The sequence below is a fragment of the Pleurodeles waltl genome, chromosome 4_2 (genome assembly GCF_031143425.1).
Source record: "Pleurodeles waltl isolate 20211129_DDA chromosome 4_2, aPleWal1.hap1.20221129, whole genome shotgun sequence".
Classification (NCBI taxonomy): domain Eukaryota; kingdom Metazoa; phylum Chordata; class Amphibia; order Caudata; family Salamandridae; genus Pleurodeles; species Pleurodeles waltl.
Genome location: NC_090443.1, coordinates 1039651727 through 1039670855, shown reverse-complemented (window position 1 = coordinate 1039670855; position 19129 = coordinate 1039651727). Strand labels below are relative to the sequence as shown.

At 46.1% G+C, this 19129-nt stretch overlaps 1 protein-coding gene across 2 annotated transcripts in view; it reads left to right on the top strand.

The window, feature by feature from the left end:
- The window catches only part of LOC138293679 (N-acyl-aromatic-L-amino acid amidohydrolase (carboxylate-forming)-like), a 79446-nt gene that overhangs the window by 39780 nt on the left and 20537 nt on the right, over positions 1-19129 (top strand). The window contains exons 1-3 of one of the 2 annotated variants that reach the window (XM_069232984.1): positions 4194-4279; positions 16936-17188; positions 18761-18956. In XM_069232984.1, the coding sequence (XP_069089085.1) occupies positions 16956-17188; positions 18761-18956 (429 nt within the window). In that variant the 5' untranslated portion in view covers positions 4194-4279; positions 16936-16955. Of the gene's footprint in view, positions 1-4193; positions 4280-16935; positions 17189-18760; positions 18957-19129 lie in introns of those variants that run through there. The other variant, XM_069232985.1, reaches the window with a different exon arrangement.

The following is a 19129-nucleotide window of genomic DNA, read 5'->3' as shown; positions in this document are numbered from 1 at the left end:
ACACCGTCCATCATTTTATTTTGTGGTGTTGCTATGTGCACTGTAAGTGGCTAGGGTATGCCCAGACGTGGGTCCCTTGCTTGCTGTGCCACTGGATTCAAGCTAGCCTGGCTGATGAAGGGTGATACCCCAAAACCAGTCCCAGGATGCTTGTTTCCAGTCCAGGGAGGACCTGGCTTGGCAGTGCGGGCTGGACTGTTCCCATGGGGAGCAGGGTCAAGACTGATTTGCATGTGGCTGGGTCCACACTGAGGTGACGTGGCAAGCAAACTAACGATGGATTAAACCTAGATCTGTGACTGGGGGTGAGTTTCTTAAAAGTTTCAACACTCCATCCATCATTTTTTTTTGCGGTGTTACATTTGAGCCAGCCATAGGTCTGCACTTCTTAACGTACCTGGATATAGATTGTAGAATGCTGGGTGGGCGTCTGCATATCGGTGGGCTGGGAACTGTATATTGTACCTCAAGGTGCAATTATCCTTCCTGGTTCGATTCCAAGGCTGTAGGATGATGTAGTTATCTTGGAAATAGCCATGTTTTCAACTCTCTTCTGAAGTGTACATGCTCCTGAGTGCTTCAAATCTTGTCTGGTAGCGAGTTTCGGAGGTTGGCAGCTTGTGCTGAGAAAGCAGTGAGCGACTCATAGATTCTTTGTAGGAAGGTGGTGTGACGATCTGTAGTGGAAGCCCAGAGCACAGTGTCCTGTTGGTTTGTGTTGCTTGAATTTAACTTGTAGACATGTTGATCCTTTTCCTCTGCGGACGATGCAGAGGGCCTTGAACATTGCCTCTCTAGCTACCGGTAGCCACTGGAGGGATTGCAGACTGGAGTCAGGCGTTCTCTCAGGTCAGGGTGGACAAGACGTCTTGCGGCAGCATTTTGGATTTATTGCATTTTTTGTGTAATGGAACTGGATGCACCAAGATTTAGGCTGTTTGCATAGTCAAGCTCAGAATTTTTCAGTGTGAGAAAGGTCGTAGCTTTTGTTGGTGTCCAAGTCATGGGAAGATGCGTTGCAGTGTTTTAGTGTTTTTACTGTGTAGCAGGTACTCCTCGTTACCTTGTTGACGTGTAGTATCAAGGATTGCTCTGAATCTATGGTTACCCCTAAGTTTCAAACTTGTCTTGATGATGTTGGGGGTAGGGGCACCTCAAGATCCTTGGGCCATTTGTAGTAGGCTGGTATTTTTGTGGTTGTCTGTCTTTGCGGTGTTGAGCTTTAGTTAGTTACTCATCATCCATGTATTTATGGTACAATGGCAATCATTGAGTTTTTAGTTGTAGAGGTCTTCAGGCCATCCATTTGTTGAATAATAGAGGAGATATGACCCCCCCCCTTAGGAATGCTGCAGTGTTCGGTGTTAGGAGCTGATGTTAAGGTGGTAGGTATCACACTTTGTCTTTCTTCGAGGTAAGAAGCAATCCATTTTAGAGCATTTTCACCTGCTCTGAAAGGATGGAGTCTCCGTAGTAGCATGTGGTGGTGGACAGCGTCAAACGCTGCTGGTTGTTCCAGAAGCAATAGAATGCCCTCTCGATTCTTGTACACTCTGAGGTTTAGGTCACTCCAAGTTGAAATGATGGTTGATTCTGAGTCTCTGCCTGGTCTGAGGCTTGATTGCTGGTCTGAGATGTGGTAATTGTTTTTTGTCAATTTTGAAAGATGAGTAAACACTGCTCTTTCCATTTTTTTTCTTGGAATGGACCATTTGACATTACTCTGTAGTCTCCTGAGTCACATAGACAGGAGGTTTTCAGCTTGAGTAGAATGAACCGTCTTGTGTAGTAAGGTTCTAGCTACCTCCCCTGCACGGGTTGTGGGAAGGGCGTCTTTACAATTGTTTGAAGGTGTTGGATCTAAATGTGATCTTCATGGTTTTCTTGCAACTGTAGTGTTGGGAATTCTTTTTTCTGAGAGGCTATAGAAAGTATTTAGAGTTGAAGGTTGCTTGTCTCTCTTTTTATGGTGGTTGGATCATGTGCAGTGGTGGTGTCCTCTATGGTCCCTATAAGGTAATTTTCTATCTTCTTAGTTTTGCAGGTCAGTTCCATGACATTTTGTCACCGAAGGCTTGCGATTGTGATGTTTCTGCACTTTGGCACTCTGGATTGCAGACGTCTACTGATGCTGTGGTTATATACAAAACCCGTCATCTGAACACGATTGTGTAGATTGTATAGAGGTCCCGTAGTCTGTAGATCCCTCCATTCTATTAATGATCCTTAGACAGGGCTGAGAATCTACGCATTCCCCCTTTTACATTGACTTTAGGATTCCTTAGGAGGACACAGCATCACTCAATTGATGGTTATCAGTCTCTTGAGACTGTGGAGTCTACGGATCCACTTGGTCTGTTGATTTCATCGCCTTGTGAAGCATTTGAGTCTATTGGTCCGTGTGTTCTTTATTGATTTTGTGGTCTCCTCAGACAATCTAGAGTTAACGCCTTCAGGTGTTTGTTGATTTTCTAGCCTCATCAGACATGGGTCCATGTGTTATTTGTTGATTCGGTGGTCTAATGAGGCAAAGCAGAGTCTATTGATAAGTATGAGTTGTCGATTTCATAGTCTCACCAGACAATGGAGAGTCGATGCATCCATTTGTTCCTTGGCAATCCAATGGTCTCATCAGAAATGTGGGTCTAGGGGTCCATGCTGATTTCATGGTCTCATCATGAGGCAACTGAGTATGGGCCCACGGGTTCCTTGTTGATTCCATGGTCTTGCGGGACAATGAACAGTTTATTGTCACTTGTCCTGGGAATCCAAATGCTGAAAACATCCAAATGGACTTTACAGTATTTTGGGCAATGCCCCCAGACCCAGTAACTATCCTTCCAGCGATCAAGGTAATTGCCTCCTCGGATGTATTTGAATAATGACTTTTAAAAAAATCTACTTTTTGAACAACACCTCCTTTCGGGTACCGCTAATCTGAGGACCTGTTGGGCACCCCGAAAATAAAAATCTGCCAACCCTGAATTCTCTGTTTTGCCTAACACCCGGGATTTCAATGCTCATTCCTTCCATCTAATTTATCTTAGAATATTTCTCCCCCATTATCAAGTGTTCTCCAGAGGTTCTTTGCACTTCGGTTTTCTACATGCTATATTGATTTACTTGTCTTCATTTGCATTATGTTGGTTACGTCCTAATTTTTTTTGTAAAGCACCGTGACACCCCAGAGGTCTGGCCCATGCTATAGAAAAGCATGAAATAAATAAATATTGATCAACATGTGCGCTGTAGATTTCAATGTCTTGACAAGCAATGGAGAGTGGATGGGCCCATGCGTTCTTTGTTGAGTTCATGTTCTCGTGAGGCAACTTATTCTATGGACCAAAGTGTTCTTTGTTGATTTCATCGTCCGCGAGGCAGTGCTAAGTCTATGGATGGATGCATGATTTGTTGAGTTCATGTTCTCGTGAGACAATGGAGTCTATGGACCAGAGTGGTGTTTGTTGATTTCATCGTCTCGCGAGGCAGTGCTAAGTCTATGGATGGATGCATGATTTGTTTAGTTCATGTTCTCGTGAGACAATGGAGTCTATGGACCAGAGTGGTGTTTGTTGATTTCATCGTCTCGCGAGGCAGTGCTAAGTCTATGGATGGATGCATGATTTGTTGAGTTCATGTTCTCGTTAGACATTGGAGTCTATGCAAGAAGTGTTCTTTGTTGATTTCATCGTCCCGCGAGGCAGTGGTAAGTTTATTGACTGATGCATGATTTGTTGAGTTCATGTTCTCGTGAGACAATGGAGTCTATGGACCAGAGAGTTGTTTGTTGATTTCATCGTCCCGCGAGGCAGTGCTAAGTCTATGGATGGATGCATGATTTGTTGAGTTCATGTTCTCGTGAGACAATGGAGTCTATGGACCAGAGAGTTGTTTGTTGATTTCATCGTCCCGCGAGGCAGTGCTAAGTCTATGGATGGATGCATGTTTTGTTGATTTCTCGGTCTGCTCAGGCGATGGACAGTCCCTAAAAGCCTGTGATGTAACAGCCCACCTGGCCTCATGGCTGTCGAGGAGTCTGTCCATCACTCGCTTCTATGATGGGCTCCTTCCTGCCTTTCTATTTCGGACCCGCGGTCTCGTGGTCCACGCTTCTCTTTGTGGAAGTAACCTCTTATTTGCTGAAACATCCTCAATCCGTCTTCCTCCTTCGGCTTTCACTTCCATGTGGCGTTAGTATAAGTAGGCTCGAGCCATGTTTCTGGTGTCTCTGCTTGAGAGTTGAACGTCTTCTGTCTTTTCACTCACCGGCTTCTGATCAGTGAGTATTGTCTTTTTTTAATAAGTCTCTCCCGTGATCTTCTCACACTCTCCATCTTATCATCCACCTGTGCGCTGATCTATCCTCATCTCCACCTCTGTCTCTGCGTCTCCTTGTCTGTCCAGATCTACTGATCACTGAGTCTCTGCCTCCGTCCTCGCATCCACTGTATTCGTGTCTCTACCGCTCTGCGACTTCTTATCTCCTTTCGGATGTATCTCTCTTTTTTATCTGTCTCTAAATCATCTGTGCTGCCTGCCTTTCTTTCATTCTACCATCCTCTGTCATCCTGTCTGTCCGTGACTCTTTGCCTCTATCGTCTCTGTTACTCTGCCCAAATTTCACATCTGAGTTCCTGTCTTTGTATCTGGTATTTCATACTAGTCTCTGTCTCTTTTGTCTGTCTTCCTGAAATGCCAGGCTATCTATCTATCTATATCTATCTATCTATCTATCTATCTATCTATCTATCTATCTATCTATCTATCTATCTATCTATTTACCTATCTATCTCTCTCCCTATCTATCTGTGTATCTATCTCTATCTATCTATCTATCTATCTCTCTATCTATCTATCTATCTATCTATCTATCTATCTATCTATCTATCTATCTATCTATCGATCTATCTATCTGTGTCTATCTATCTATCTACCTATCTATCTCTCTCTCTATCTATCTCTCTCTCTATCTATCTATCTATCTATCTATCTATCTATCTATCTATCTATCTCTATCTCTATCTCTATATCTATCTATCTATCTATCTATCTATCTATCTATCTATCTATCTATCTATCTATCTATCTGTCTATCTATCTATCTATCTATCTATCTATCTATCTATCTATCTATCTGTCTGTCTATCAGTACCCTTTAACTTTCCCATCTACCCCTTTAAGCTAGTTTACAGGTGTCTCCCATCCCCCGTTCGCTTCTCCCCTCCGACCCCTCCTTCCATCTCTCAGTCATCCTGATGCAGTGTTTTCTAGTTACTTCACTCCGTGCTTTTTAAACCTCTATCTCACACTCTGTTTACTTCTGTTGTGCAGTTACTTGTGTTATAAAGTGATAAAAAGAATTGCTGGTCTCAGTGCTGCAGTGGTGGTGAATGCATAACACAGCGCTCACTACATAAGTGATAGTGATAGTGATAGCTTAACTCGTGTTTGGGGCCTGGGTTGGGGTTTTGCACAAGGTATAGTGATAGTTTAAGTTGTGTTTTGGGGGTGGGTTGGGGTCTTGCACAAGTTATAGTGATAGTTTAAGTCGTGTTTGGGGCCTGGGTTGGGGTCTTGCACAAGTTATAGTGATAGTTTAAGTTGTGTTTTGGGGGTGGGTTGGGGTCTTGCACAAGTTATAGTGATATCCTAAGTCATGTTTGGGGCCTGGGTTGGGGGTTTGCACAAGTTATAGTGATAGCTTAAGTCGTGTTTTGGGGGTGGGTTAGGGTCTTGCGACCCTAGTTCGGGGCCTGGATTGGAGTCCTGCACAAGCTATAGTGACAGTTCATTGTTTGTCTGGGGCCTCTCCAGCCCGAGTCCATGTTGGTAGCTGGCCGGGCATGTGTCTGTGGGGCTGGGCATGCCTTCATGTGTGTGAGCCGGGCACGCTTCCGTGTTGGTGGACAGTTGATTTCTCCGTGGGGTTGGGCTAGCCTTGCCTCCCTGAGTGTGGGCCGCACGTCTTCAAATGGGTGGCCTGGCAATGCCTTCTTTTTGGGGGGAGCATCTATTTCTAAGGTAAGTGAGCAGTGACGTCTCCATGTGGGTGGGCAGATCGTGGGTTCATGTGGGTGAGCAGCACATCTCATTGTGGGTGGGCAGGGCATGGGTTCATGTGGGTGGGCAGAACGTCTCCATGTGGATGGGTAACACATCTCCATGTGGGTGGGCAGCACATCTCCTTGTGGGTGGGCAGGGCATGGGTTCACGTGGGTGGGCAGGACGTGTTCATGTGGGTGGGCAGCACATCTCCTTGTGGGTGGGCAGGGCATGGGTTCATGTGAGTGGGCAGGACGTCTTTATGTAGGTGGGCAGCACATCTCCATGTGGGTGGGCAGGGCATGGGTTCATGTGAGTGGGCAGGACGTCTTTATGTAGGTGGGCAGCACATCTCCTTGTGGGTGGGCAGGGCATGGGTTCATGTGAGTGGGCAGGACGTCTTTATGTAGGTGGGCAGCACATCTCCATGTGGGTGGGCCAGGCATGTCTCCCAGGTAGGGCGCTTCTGAAAGCGTAACTGGTGTATTTCAGTGAATTACTCTGGAGATGAAACTGAGGCTCTGGGGGTCGGTATTTATCAGTTCTAAACACAGTTGGTGGACTGGATAAAACGTAGTTTATTTTTAAAAAACTGAAAAAATTAAGAATTGCCATTTTGAAGTTTTAAATCAAGTATTTCCCAAAGGTAACTTGCTTCGTTTGATCAGCGCGAGGGATTATGGAAGGGTGGTCAATATCCGAACATTTCATCGATCACAGGGGAGCCGCTGGTCGCAGGCGCTATCTGTCACGGCGCTATACTTTCAAAGAGCAGTGACAGCATTGAGTGTTACAAACTCTGGCTGCAGGAGGCCCCACTGGTACCTAGGTATGGTAGCATGTGAAAACACAGGGAGATTTGCATGTCATCTGCACAGCTGTAAATGGTGAGATTGAATGATTTAATCAGGTCTGTTAGGGGGGTTAGAAAGATGTTGAATAACAGAGGGGATGTAGATATTGGATAATATGGGAGATATGACAGACTTAAAAACATCCACTGCCGCCCACAATTCACAACTATCGCCTTACAAAAATATTAACAGTTAACTATTTACTGTAGTATATAGCGCTGACGATAGCCAAATGGTGGCAAGGCGCTTTACAGATGTTCAGGGTAAACGAGCAGCTGTACAGGTGTCGCAAAGGTGGGGAGAGTACGCTGTGAGTGCAGTCAGAGCCATAACATGACAGCACATACAAGAGGGTGAAATAACATGTTTACATACATGATGCTGCTGGTGACCTCTCTCCATGAAGACGTGTTTCCGGGTCTTTTTCAGGGGACAGCGATGGGCCCTCAAAGGGAGAAGTGTTATTGGAAGAGAACAACTTTCAGCTCATTTTTTGTGGATGTCATTGGATGTAGCATCCTGAGAGCTGCGTGAAATGGTCTCTAGATTTGGGGAATTCGGGTTTTGGGTGCTTCTAAGCGCGTGTTTGGCATTTGCCGCACATATGCCACATATTACCCCAGTCCTAAAATATGTGGAAAGGAGTTTGGTTGGTGTTAGAAATGTGATCCGGGTCAGTACATTTGTAGGGAGGTAGTTATGCCTGGGACGTATTTTGGGGACTGACCACGCCAATGAAGGTGGATGGGACATATTTTGGGGACTGACCACACCAATGAAGGTGGATGGGGCATATTTTGGTGACTGCCCACACCAAGGGACGTGCATGAGACATATTTGGGGGACTGACCCTCCCAAGGAAGGTCCATGGGACATATTTAGGGGACTGACCATCCCAAGGAAGGTGCATGGGACATATTTTGGGGACTGACCACGCCAAAGAAGGTGGATGGGGCATAATTTGGGGACGGCCGACTCCAAGGGAGGTGGATGGGACATCATTTGGGGAGGGACTTTCCCAAGGAAGGTGGATGGGGCACATTTTGGTGACTGCCCACTCCAAAAAACGTGCATGAGACATATTTTGGGGACTGACCATCCCAAGGAAAGTGCATGGGACATATTTTGGGCACTGCCCCCACCAAGGAAGGTGTATGGGACTTCTTTTGGGGACTGCCCGCTCTAAGGGAGGTGGATGGGGAATATTTTGGGGACTGCCCACGCCAAGGAAGGTGCATGGGACATATTCTGGGGACTGCCCACGCCAAGGAAGGTGCATGGCACATATTTTGGGGACTGCCCATGCCAAGGGAGGTGGGTGGAGGAGCAGCTTCGTCAGGACCACTAGTCAGTATAACAGGAGGCTGGGCAGGGCAGGGTGCAGGCACGGTGCCATCAGCACCCGCTGTGGAAACAGTGACAGACTTGGCCAAATTCAGCAGATTCATACACCTGGCATGGACATTGCTAAAGGACATATTGCTGGGCTTTGTCACCCCAAGCCCCCCAAGGGGGCACCTTCCTGCACAAAGACAATCCTGAGAGGTGTTTTCCTCTTTCTATTTATCCTGCAGAATGCAGCACACATGTAAAGAGGGAAAACGAGGTGAAATTAATATATTTCTCCTGCTTATGCCTCTCCTGGGGAGCGAATTCCCAGTTTTACAAGCTCTTGTAAATCTGGGAATGGATCAAAATCCATGGATGTTGCGTGGGAACAGCCACCGCAAAACCCATGGAAATGCCTCCCTGGCGCGCATTAATGTAACGCGGGGACTTGCGCTGTGTTGTATTGCTCGAGATTTATGAAGCCTCATAGGGCCACGAAGTGTGGTCGTGCGTGGCTTCATAAATATGACTTAAGGTTTGCGTTTCTCTTGCACCACAGTGCGTGGTGCACCAGCGGCACAAACCGGGTCATAAATGTTTTACCACTTTTATCAATTTGTTTTTAGCTCAGTTGTTAAAGGAGGTGAAATAGCGTCACGCATGAAGTGACGTTTATCACTCGCTATTTATTAACTCTTCACAGCTATTTTCGCCACTTTTGTAAAGGTTTTAAGTAATCATACAATAAAGCTCATTCATTCATTCATTCAGTGTGGGATGCCTTTACCGAGGTGGGGGTTGTGGCATCCCTTCCCTGGTCCCTGCCCCAGAGGTGCCCAGGCTAGTGGTCTGCACCGGGGCACGGGAGGTTGTAAGGTTATCGTGAGACCAGTCTCTCTCAAACAGGATGGGTGGGTAGCACTCAACCGGAAGAGCAGGGTATTCGTGAAACATCAGCACCAACTCAATCTGACCGCGGTAGGCGCTACGGAACCATTTGGAAACTCCCTAGTAGAGTGTTGAAAGCGCTGCGAAGCCATGCAAATAGCAGAAAGAGCTCTCTACAGAAATTATTTGTATTTTTTGGTAAAGTTATACTGCCACATACTGCTGGCTCGGGGCTAGTGGTACCATAAGATGAGTTAAGGAAAAGCCTTAGGACACCACCCCTAGGGGGCACCACATTACAAGAAAAGGCCTAATGGAATGCTTTTTTTATTTCAGGATGGGCTGTGTTGCAATGCCAAAATGCTATTTTGCGTGGACTGCCCAAAACTCTTACACAGCAAGAGCTTGTCTCTACACGAGTGCATGTCCTGGCTCAAACAGTGTTTGGACGCAGGGCCGGCTTCTGTGCTGGGGGCGCCCATTGCGACAACCTTTGTTGGCGCCCCCACCGACCCCCAAAAAACATCTCTACGATCCCCCTCACTACCCCGCTCCACCAGTGCCCCTCATCTCCCCACAGTCTCCTTCTGACAAGCATTACGTTTGTGTTATAGCGCTACCATACCAGTGTAGGGTGTCAGAGCACCTTACATCACACACAATATACACAGCCAATGAAAATGAGGGTTACAAGGTGTATGATTCACACGTCACCAATACTAGTAGGCAGTATATTTTAAGAATGTTTGGAATGGAGAAGAGCAAACTCCGCATTTAAATGGGCAGGTGATGGTTTTACAAACAAGAATGTACTTCTACCCAAATGGACCCTTTTAGGAGCTTTAAGAAAAGGAAAGACTGGGGAAACATAGGTATGGAGGTTTTTGGCAGGGTAGTGACCTGTACCAGGCAGTTTTTACGCAGTTCATACCTCATTGAGCAATATTAGGGTTGTAGCTTAGGAACTGCAGGTACCAAAAGGATCTCTGTGACAAAATCAGCAACCCACTGAGCTACCCACATACAATTACAGTGGGTGATTTTCGTGATACACGTTCTGTGCAGCAGGCACATTAACCCTCTGCGCTACTTCAGCATGAGCGGAAACTGACCCGAGTCAAAACCTGATCCCTCTCACTCTAGCACCAACATTCATCACCACAGTCATCCTGACACTTTTATTGTTACCTGAAAACTGCCGGACACACAAGGAACTCTGCAGCAGCCGCTTTTAAATCCGTGTTATTTCTAAACACCCTTGCCCCACCAGCAGACAGCGTCAGGTGCGACTGCACCGGTCGCACCATCCTAGAGCCGGCGTCGGTAGCTCTTCTAGTCCCGGATGTCCTATTGGTGTGGTTTATTGAAATGCATATTGTGTGTGTGCGTTTTGTCAACATTGTAGACGCTAAATGCTTGCTTTGTATGACTAATTAAAGACCTCGAGGCGAGGGCATCCGCCCTGCAGTGTGTGTAACGAGGGGTAATGCGTCTTTGCGCTTAGCTCTGCACTGCCAGTGAGTGCACCAGCGCGGTGTGAGCGTCACAGTCTGTGTGAAAAGCCCAAGCTGGACAGCTGGTGTTCGGCACCCAGGATGTGATTAATTGTTGATGCAGATACTCAGTTGCCATGCCACTGATGCCCGGTTACACCAAAGAGGCCAATGACAGAATGGGCATGCGGAGTGTGGAACCTTCACGTGGTCAGTCCACAGGGGGCTGGCATTGCATGGGCATGGGGGCTGGCATTGCATGGGCGTGGGGGTTAGACTTCCCTAACCCGGCAGGACAAACCATTCTTCAGCTCACATGATAGGGTCTACATGCATGGTCTACACATGACGTGTGGATAGCGCCTGTATCATACCAGTACCAATTATGTATCCTCCTGTGAAGCTTTCATCCGTCTGTCCATCCATCTGTCCGTCCGTTTCAGGCTCTCAACCATCCGTCCATCCACCCATCCATCAATCAATCCACCGCTGTACCCGCCCATCTGTCCGTCCGTCCATCCATCCATTTATCCATTTCAGGCTTTTATCCATCTGTCCATCCACCCACCTGCACGCCCGCCCATTTATCATCCCTCCACCCATCCATCTGTTCTTCCGTCCGTCCATCCGTTCATTGAGTCATCTGTTAATCCACCCATCCATCCCTCCTTCCATCTGTCCTTCCGTCCATCCATCCATTGATCCATTGATCCATTGATCCATCTGTCAATCCATCCATCCCTCTCTCCATCCATCCATCCGTCCGTCCGTACATCCATGTGTCCATCTGTCCAGGCATCGGTAAGTCCTTCCGTCGATCCATCCCTCCATTCATCATCCGTCCGTCCATCCGTCCATGCATCCATCCTTTCATTCATTCATCCATTCATCCATCCATCCATCCCACAGTCACCTAGCTCCTGTGCCCGTTTGCTCTTTAACTCATCCTTGTATGGCTGCACTGCCTGTCACTGTGTGAGTCCGCATGTGTGCCCTCTGTGTGTGCATGGAAGCCTGCCTGTGCATGGGTAAAGTAATGAATGGATGAATGAATGAAGGTACACATGTCTTCTGGACTGTGGGTTTGGATTCCTGGATGCATGGTGGTCTGTGCCTATGTATGTCCGTTGAACTGCGTGCACGGGTCCCTGGAGGATGGTCTGTGTGTGCACGGATGTGTGTAGCTGTGGTATTTCTGCCAACTGTCTGACCGTCTGTCAGTCCTTTCATTCCGTTCGTTCATGTGTGCCCATATGTGTTGCTAGTGACTGTACGTATGTTGCTAGTGACTATGATTAGGTGTGTTGTTTGTGTGCATGTGTGATGTTGACGCCTTTGGCTGTTTTGGTATGTCAATTTCTGTGTCTGGGGTCCATCTGTGTATGCATGCGTTTCTGACTGTGTGTTTTGGTCTGTGTGCACGAGGACATATATATGTGTGTGCCTCTGTGCACATGTTTCTGTATTCCTGTTGGTCTTTGTGAATGTGTCCAGCTGCTCTCTTGGCCTGCATGTAAGGTTATCTCTTGGTATGTTGGCCTGCGTGTAAGGTTATCTGTTGGTATGTTGGCCTGCGTGTAAGCTTATCTGTTGGTATGTTGGCCTGCGTGTAAGCTTTTTTGTTGGTATGTTGACCTGTGTAAGGTTATCTGCTGATATGTTGGCCTGCGTGTAAGGTTATCTGTTGGTATGTTGGCCTGTGTAAGGTTATCTGTTGGTATGTTGGCTTGCATGTAAGGTTATCTGTTGGTATGTTGGCCTGCATGTAAGCTTATCTGTTGGTATGTTGGTCTGTGTAAGGTTATCTGTTGGTACGTTGGCTTGCATGTAAGGTTATCTGTTGGTATATTGGCCTGCGTGTAACGTTATCTGTTGGTATGTTGGCCTGCATGTAAGGTTATCTGTTTGTATGTTGACCTGTGTGTAAGCTTATCTATTGGTATGTTGGCCTGTGTAAGGTTATCTCCTGGTATGTTGGCCTGCGTGTAAGGTTATCTGTCGGTATGTTGGCTTGTGTGTAAGGTTATCTGCTGATATGTTGGCCTGCGTGTAAAGTTATCTGTTTGTATGTTGGCCTGTGTGTAAGGTTATCTGTTGGTATGTTGGCCTGTGTAAAGTTATTAGCTGGTATGTTGGCCTGCGTGTAAGGTTATCCATTTGTATGTTAGCCTGCATGTAGGGTTATCAGTTGGTATGTTGACCTCTGTGTAAGGTTATCTGTTGGCATGTTGGCCTGTACGTAAGGTTATCTGTTGGTATGTTGTCCTGCGTAAAGTTATTTGTTGGTATGTTGGCCTGTTTGAGGTTTTTTGTTGGTATGTTGGCCTGCATGTAGGGCTATCTGTTGGTATGTTGGGTTGTGCAAGATTATCAGTTGGTATGTTGGGCTATGTGTAAGATTATCAGTTGGTATGTTGGCCTGTGTAAGGTTATCAGTTGGTATGTTGGGCTATGTGTAAGATTATCAGTTGGTATGTTGGCCTGTATGTAGGGTTATTTGTTAGTATCTTGGCCTACATGTATGTTTTTCAGTTGGAATGCTGGCCTGCGTGTAAAGTAATCTGTTGGTATGTTGGCTTGTGTAAGGTTACGTGTTGGTATGTTGACCTTTGTAAGGCTATCTATTGGTATGTTGGTCTGTGTAAGGTTATCTGTTGGCATGTTGGTCTGTGTAAGGTTATCTGTTGGCATGTTGGCCTCTGTAAGGTTATCTGTTGGCATGTTGGTCTGTGTAAGGTTATCTGTTGGCATGTTGGCCTGTGTATATGTCCCTGTAGGGATACTGGCGTGCAGGCATCAGTGCCCGTATGGCTGCATGTATACACATCTCTGTTGACACAGGAGGGCCTGTTGGGCTGCAGCGTTGCCTTGTCTCAGGGCCAGGCCTGCAGGTTGTAGCCATGACTGTGTGATCCTGATGCTGTGTGGGGGCTTCAAGTGACCCTGCCACAGTGTTAGTCTGAGTAACTCTCAGGGCTTAGGAGGAACCCTGAGGTACACACAATGCTTGACGAGTAATGTCTGTTCTACGCAATTACCACTTTTAATGCACACAATGAACAATTCATAGGTTATACGTATGTGCAACTAGTGCAGATCACAACGAGCCCTGTTCTCAAGGAGATGAGTAAATCTACACTCTGAGGATTAGGGCTTTAATCAGTCTCAGAATCCACAGGTCAGGACTGAAACCCGTGGCAGCCAGAGGTTCCAAGCCCACCCCTGACCCCCTTCCTGACCCAGCAACGACTCAGGGAGACTCACATCCCTACACAGTGCACAGCAGGCATGGAAAGTGCCATCACATTCCCTCTTTTCCTCTTCACAGGACAGACATCTCTCTCTTTGGAGAAACTCCTTCCTTTGTACTCCCACCAGTTTAGGGGATGTACAAATGCACTTCCCACCCCAGAAAGGGATTTACTCCTGTGCTTGTCAGTAGATCACTTCCAATTTTTTCCACATTAAAAAGAGCTCAGAGTAAAGTTTGTGAATACCCACAAAGAACTAGGGGGCGTGTTTAAAAGGCCGTGGCGCAGGGCAGCGCATCAAGTGACGTTACTGAACTACCCGCGCCACAGGGAACGGGCAGAAATGCACCGTTTCTACAAGATACGGCACATTTATGTCCTCCCCCCCTGCGGTGGTGCACGATGGAGTGCCCAGACGCAGGCACCCGGGCACCATCCATGGAGGCTTTTTCCTTTTTCGATGAATGCAGCACACAAAGAGGGAAAAAATAGGAGAAATAAAAGATATTTCTCCTCGCTGCGCCTCCCCGGGGGAGGCGTAAGATTTTGACGCATTCTCAGTTTTACAGATTCTTGGAAATCTGGGAATGCGTCAAAACCCATGGGTGTTGTGTGTGAACACCTACAGCAATGCCAATGAAATGCCACCCTGATGCAGTGAAGCAACATAGCGATTTGCTCTGCATTGGCCTGCACCATATGTTCAACGCCACGAGTAGCCATGCAAAGTGGCTTTGCGTGCCTTATAGATATGAGCCTGCACAGTGCGCCACGGGTGCCTTACAAAAAGTGACGCACCGAGGCACAGGGGGCTTGTAAATGAGCTCCTAAATTTGTGTGTGTGTACACAAACTCACAAGGCCTTACAGCTCTGGGACACCTCCACCAAACCCCTGGGAGCACAATGCAAAACCAACTTTGACAATTCCTATAGCTGTTTTCCTTTCAACAACTATAGTTGGGCATGTAGATCAAACTTACTCGTAAAAACGGCTTCGTGAATCTGCAGAATTGAATGGGCATCTTAGCACTCGTTCTTGGTGAAGTGCCCTCACACCACCTAGGTGTCATACAGAACTCTATAAAACTTATGAATGACGTCAGTGTAATTATAAGGCTTCAGGCCTCAGTGGTGAACTATTAAAATCACTGGATTTCTCAACTCGGGCAACCTTCCCTATCCAGGACCCAATCACATGAGATTCAATGGTGCTTTGCTATCAAGCTTCTGATATCACCTCCGCGCAGTGTCGGATAGCGCTCTGTCGCTCTGTTCTTTTCCCAATGTCGTACGTCAAAATATCGGCTTCACTGATAGCGACTTCATGATATCGTCACCAAGGCAAGCATCCCCGAGGAATGTTGATTTACTCTTCTAACCCCACATCTACTTACCTTGACGATATAGTGGTAGTCGATATTGTGCCGAAGACACCAGTGCAGAGCGATACGAAACCTCAGTATTTTGGTAGAACCCCTCCCCACCTGGGATCTCACTCTTTAAATACCAACACACAGGGTGACAAGTCTGTGCCTAACCTGTGGCAAATTTCAGCTCATCTGAGAGATCCCATCTCCCACCGGTGAGGTTTCTGCATGAAGGAAAGGTTGTCGGTTAGGTGTTTGGTCTGTGGGTCCAAGGCATGTACTCTAGTGTGTAAATTTGTTTACTCCTACCTCATGGTCTCATTACTTCTGTGATGCAACATTTCTATGAGATGTTTGCCCTACCAAAGCTTTATCTCATGTAGGGTTTAAAGAACCTCTAAGCAGTTTTATTGAGCAGGTTTGGTGTTGTCCATATCTGATGTCTTTTCTATGATCTTGATTGAGGATTCGGTCCTCTGAGAGGACCAAAGTGACCACCGAGATGTACTTCTTACACCCGCGAGGGAGCAGCCAGGAAAATAAAATGCCCCCGACTTTGAGCCCTATGACATTAAATAAAAGAGCAAAATGAGCGATCTCAATTTTTCCTATGAATGCCGGTGAGAATTGTTCACCAAAGGAAAATTTGCAAATAATTGTGCATATTAATGCATTTGATGGCATGGTTTTAAAGGAATCTGGTCAGAAACTGCATTTACCCGTATTCACCTCTTTCATTCTTTCTCTGTACTTTTTTTTTTCCTTTTGGTCTTTTTTCAGTGTCCTTTTTTCCTTCCTGCATTCTATTGTTCTTTTCTTTTTTCCATTCTCTTTTTATTAATCTTTCAATTTTTCTTTCATACCATCTTTCATTTTTTATACCTTTCTGTTCTTTTAATATCCTAGTTTCATTTTCTTTCCATCCTTCTTTTTTAAATTATTTAATTATTTTCGTGTTCCTTCCTTTCTCATGATCTTCTTGTCCTTTCTTCTCCCCTTCATTTCATCCTCTGTTCGTTTTCTATTCCTTCCATTTGTTGTTTCTCTTTTTCCATTACCCATCTCTTCTTTCCATTATTTCAATTTATTTTCCTGCTCTCCATAATTGTTTCCCTCGTTCCAGTTTTCATTTTAATTATTCGCTCTTGCACCTTTTCTTTTTGCTGTCCTTCGTTCCATGCTTCATTTTTATTTATTTCCTTCTATCTTTGTTGCTTTTGATTACTTCCTTATTTAAATTTTCATTTGTGCCGTTCTCCATCCAGCTTCCTTTTTGCTTTTCATCTTTCTCTCCTCATTGACATCCTACCCTCCTTCTATTTTCGAGCTCACTCACTCCATTTGCCTCTCACTTATTTTATCTTTGGTATTTAAATGATTTCTCTTTCTGTCTATCACCTTTTGGCTTCTTTGGTACTCTTTGACCCAAATCTCACAACTTTGTCAAGGTAATTATTATTTCCCTGCAATCGACAGATCAAAGTTAGCAAGGGACATAAATGTATTTATTTTTCTCCAGTGGCACCCCCGTTTAAGCTGGTAAAGCCCCCTCGGTCACCCTTGTCAGACATTTTACTCCATCTCGGTAGTTATGGGGAGCACCTAAGAATATCAGAGGTGAGGCACCTTTGTCTCCCTGCTGGTCCATGAGCAAAAGAGTCAAATCATGCTGACTAACCAGTGGTCTTGGTGGCAACTTTTTCTTTTCAGGGGCGTATCCTGCTGTTAGGATGACAACCCAAGTACCCTCGAAGCCGCTGACTCGTGTTGTCGTGAGCGGCTCCACCCATGGCAATGAAATGTCGGGGGTCTTCCTTGCTAGGCATTGGATTAAAGACCCTTCCGAGCTGACCCGTTCCACCTTCAGTGCCACAGCCGTCATCGCCAACCCGCGTGCCATGGAGAAGTGCGTACGGTACACTCAGCAGGACCTGAACCGCAGCTTCAAGATGGACTACTTGGTGTGAGTATCTCTCAATCCCTCTTATTGCTATCGCTTTCTTTCTCTGGAGCATCACCCCTGGAGTGGCCTCCCTTGAGCAAACTCACACACTGGACCACCATAGGCATCCAGAATCACAAGGATCAACCTCACACACAACACCATTGATGCAACCCAGTGCAGGAGAAACCAACAGCCAGATGTACCAAATCACGTGTTTGCAATTTCCTAATAGCAAATGTTAGCGATTCACTATTCGGAAATCACAAACTGCGGTGTACAACAGTGTGTTTGACACTGTTAGCAATTCGCAGTGGGTCGCAAGTTGACCTTCATCATTAATATTCATGAGGAAGGTTGCAATTTATGACCCATTGTGAATGGCTACAATCACAGGGATGGTGTCTGTGGTTGCTTTTTCAGTGAAGCAATTGTTTTTGTAATGCAGCCCGTTCTCCTGATAGGAAAATGGGATGCATTACAAAAAGACATCTGAAAAGTTTTCTTTTCATTTGTTAGGAGTAGGCAGTGGTCTGCGGGACCACTGCCTGCTCTGAAAAAATGTTGGCATTCCCATTCGCAAAGAGGAATGGCTTACCACAATCTTGAAGTTGGTGGTAACTGAATGTTTTGCGACTTAATTCCCCGGTTCCAAAACATTCCTACATACCAGTGCGACTCGCTATTAGGAAGGACGCACTTGGCACGCCCCTTCCTAATATGATTTGCTACCCGCTTTGCGATTAAGTAATAGATCACCAAATCGCAAAATATGGTCTTGTACATTCAAAAATGCTTTTTTCTGGTTGCAAAGGGCCCGATTCTGCAAATCAGACTCACAAACACAACACACGTCAGCAGGGCCAATAGGCATGATCGCCCTTCTTGCGCAATGATTCGTGATTGAAGATTACCGGACCACTTTCCTTGATCCCGCCTCCCTTGAGGCTGTTCCCTCCCACCCCATCCTCACACCTTTCCTTCGTCCTCTTCTTTTTTTTCTTTTACTCTTAAGTTGACATCATTATGTTTCGTATCTTGTTGAAGTCATTGTGCACCCTCTCAGTGCAACATGTGTATTGCCATTAACCATTCTGAGGATTTAAAAAAAATATTTTTGTTCTTATGTCATGGTTTGTATTATTGCACTACTTCCTGATTATAAATCTCATAAACAATTATAAAAAAGAGGCCCAATAGGGGAAGTTACCACCATCAAGCACACAGTGTAAAACCTCCAGCACAATGGTTCACTCTTGTTGGGACCATCATCTTAGGCACACACACAGACACAAAGCTCTACTAATAGGGCCCAAACCTAGAGAAACCACTTCACTCAAACACAGACGCTCACACAACCACACAATCTCCATCAATGCAACCATCTCACAAATACCCACAAAGTTGCACACACACTTCCACCACGAGTCACCAGTCGATTAGGGGTTTACCTTTCCAATGGTAACACAGTCCTCTGTGCATTTCAACCCTGGTGTCTCAGTTCCTGCAGCATCTGCACCTCATAAGTGGTCTCCCAAACCAGGTGTACCTCTGAGGATTCTAGCTCCTGATCTTCCCTTACCTCCTTTGCAGTGCTCTGGACTCCGAAGAAGAGCCCTACGAGGTCAAACGAGCGAAGGAACTCAACAAAATCTACGGTCCAAAGGGCTCTCCGGAGGCCTATGACTTCATGTTTGACATGCACAACACCACCTCCAACATGGGGGCCTGCATCATTGTGGACAGCCCCCAGAACTCCTTCGCCATGCACATGGCAAACTACATTCAGGTAAGGATAAGCAGCTGGTCACCCTCCAATGGAGGTATTTCCAAAGGATGTAAAATCCAGCATGGTGGGTCTTCTTTTTCCATTGTGCACATTTTCTTTGCAGGACATTATCAAGGACAAAACATCCCATCTCCTTATGGTTTCCTAGAGTTAGTATCCATGCGCAACTTTAG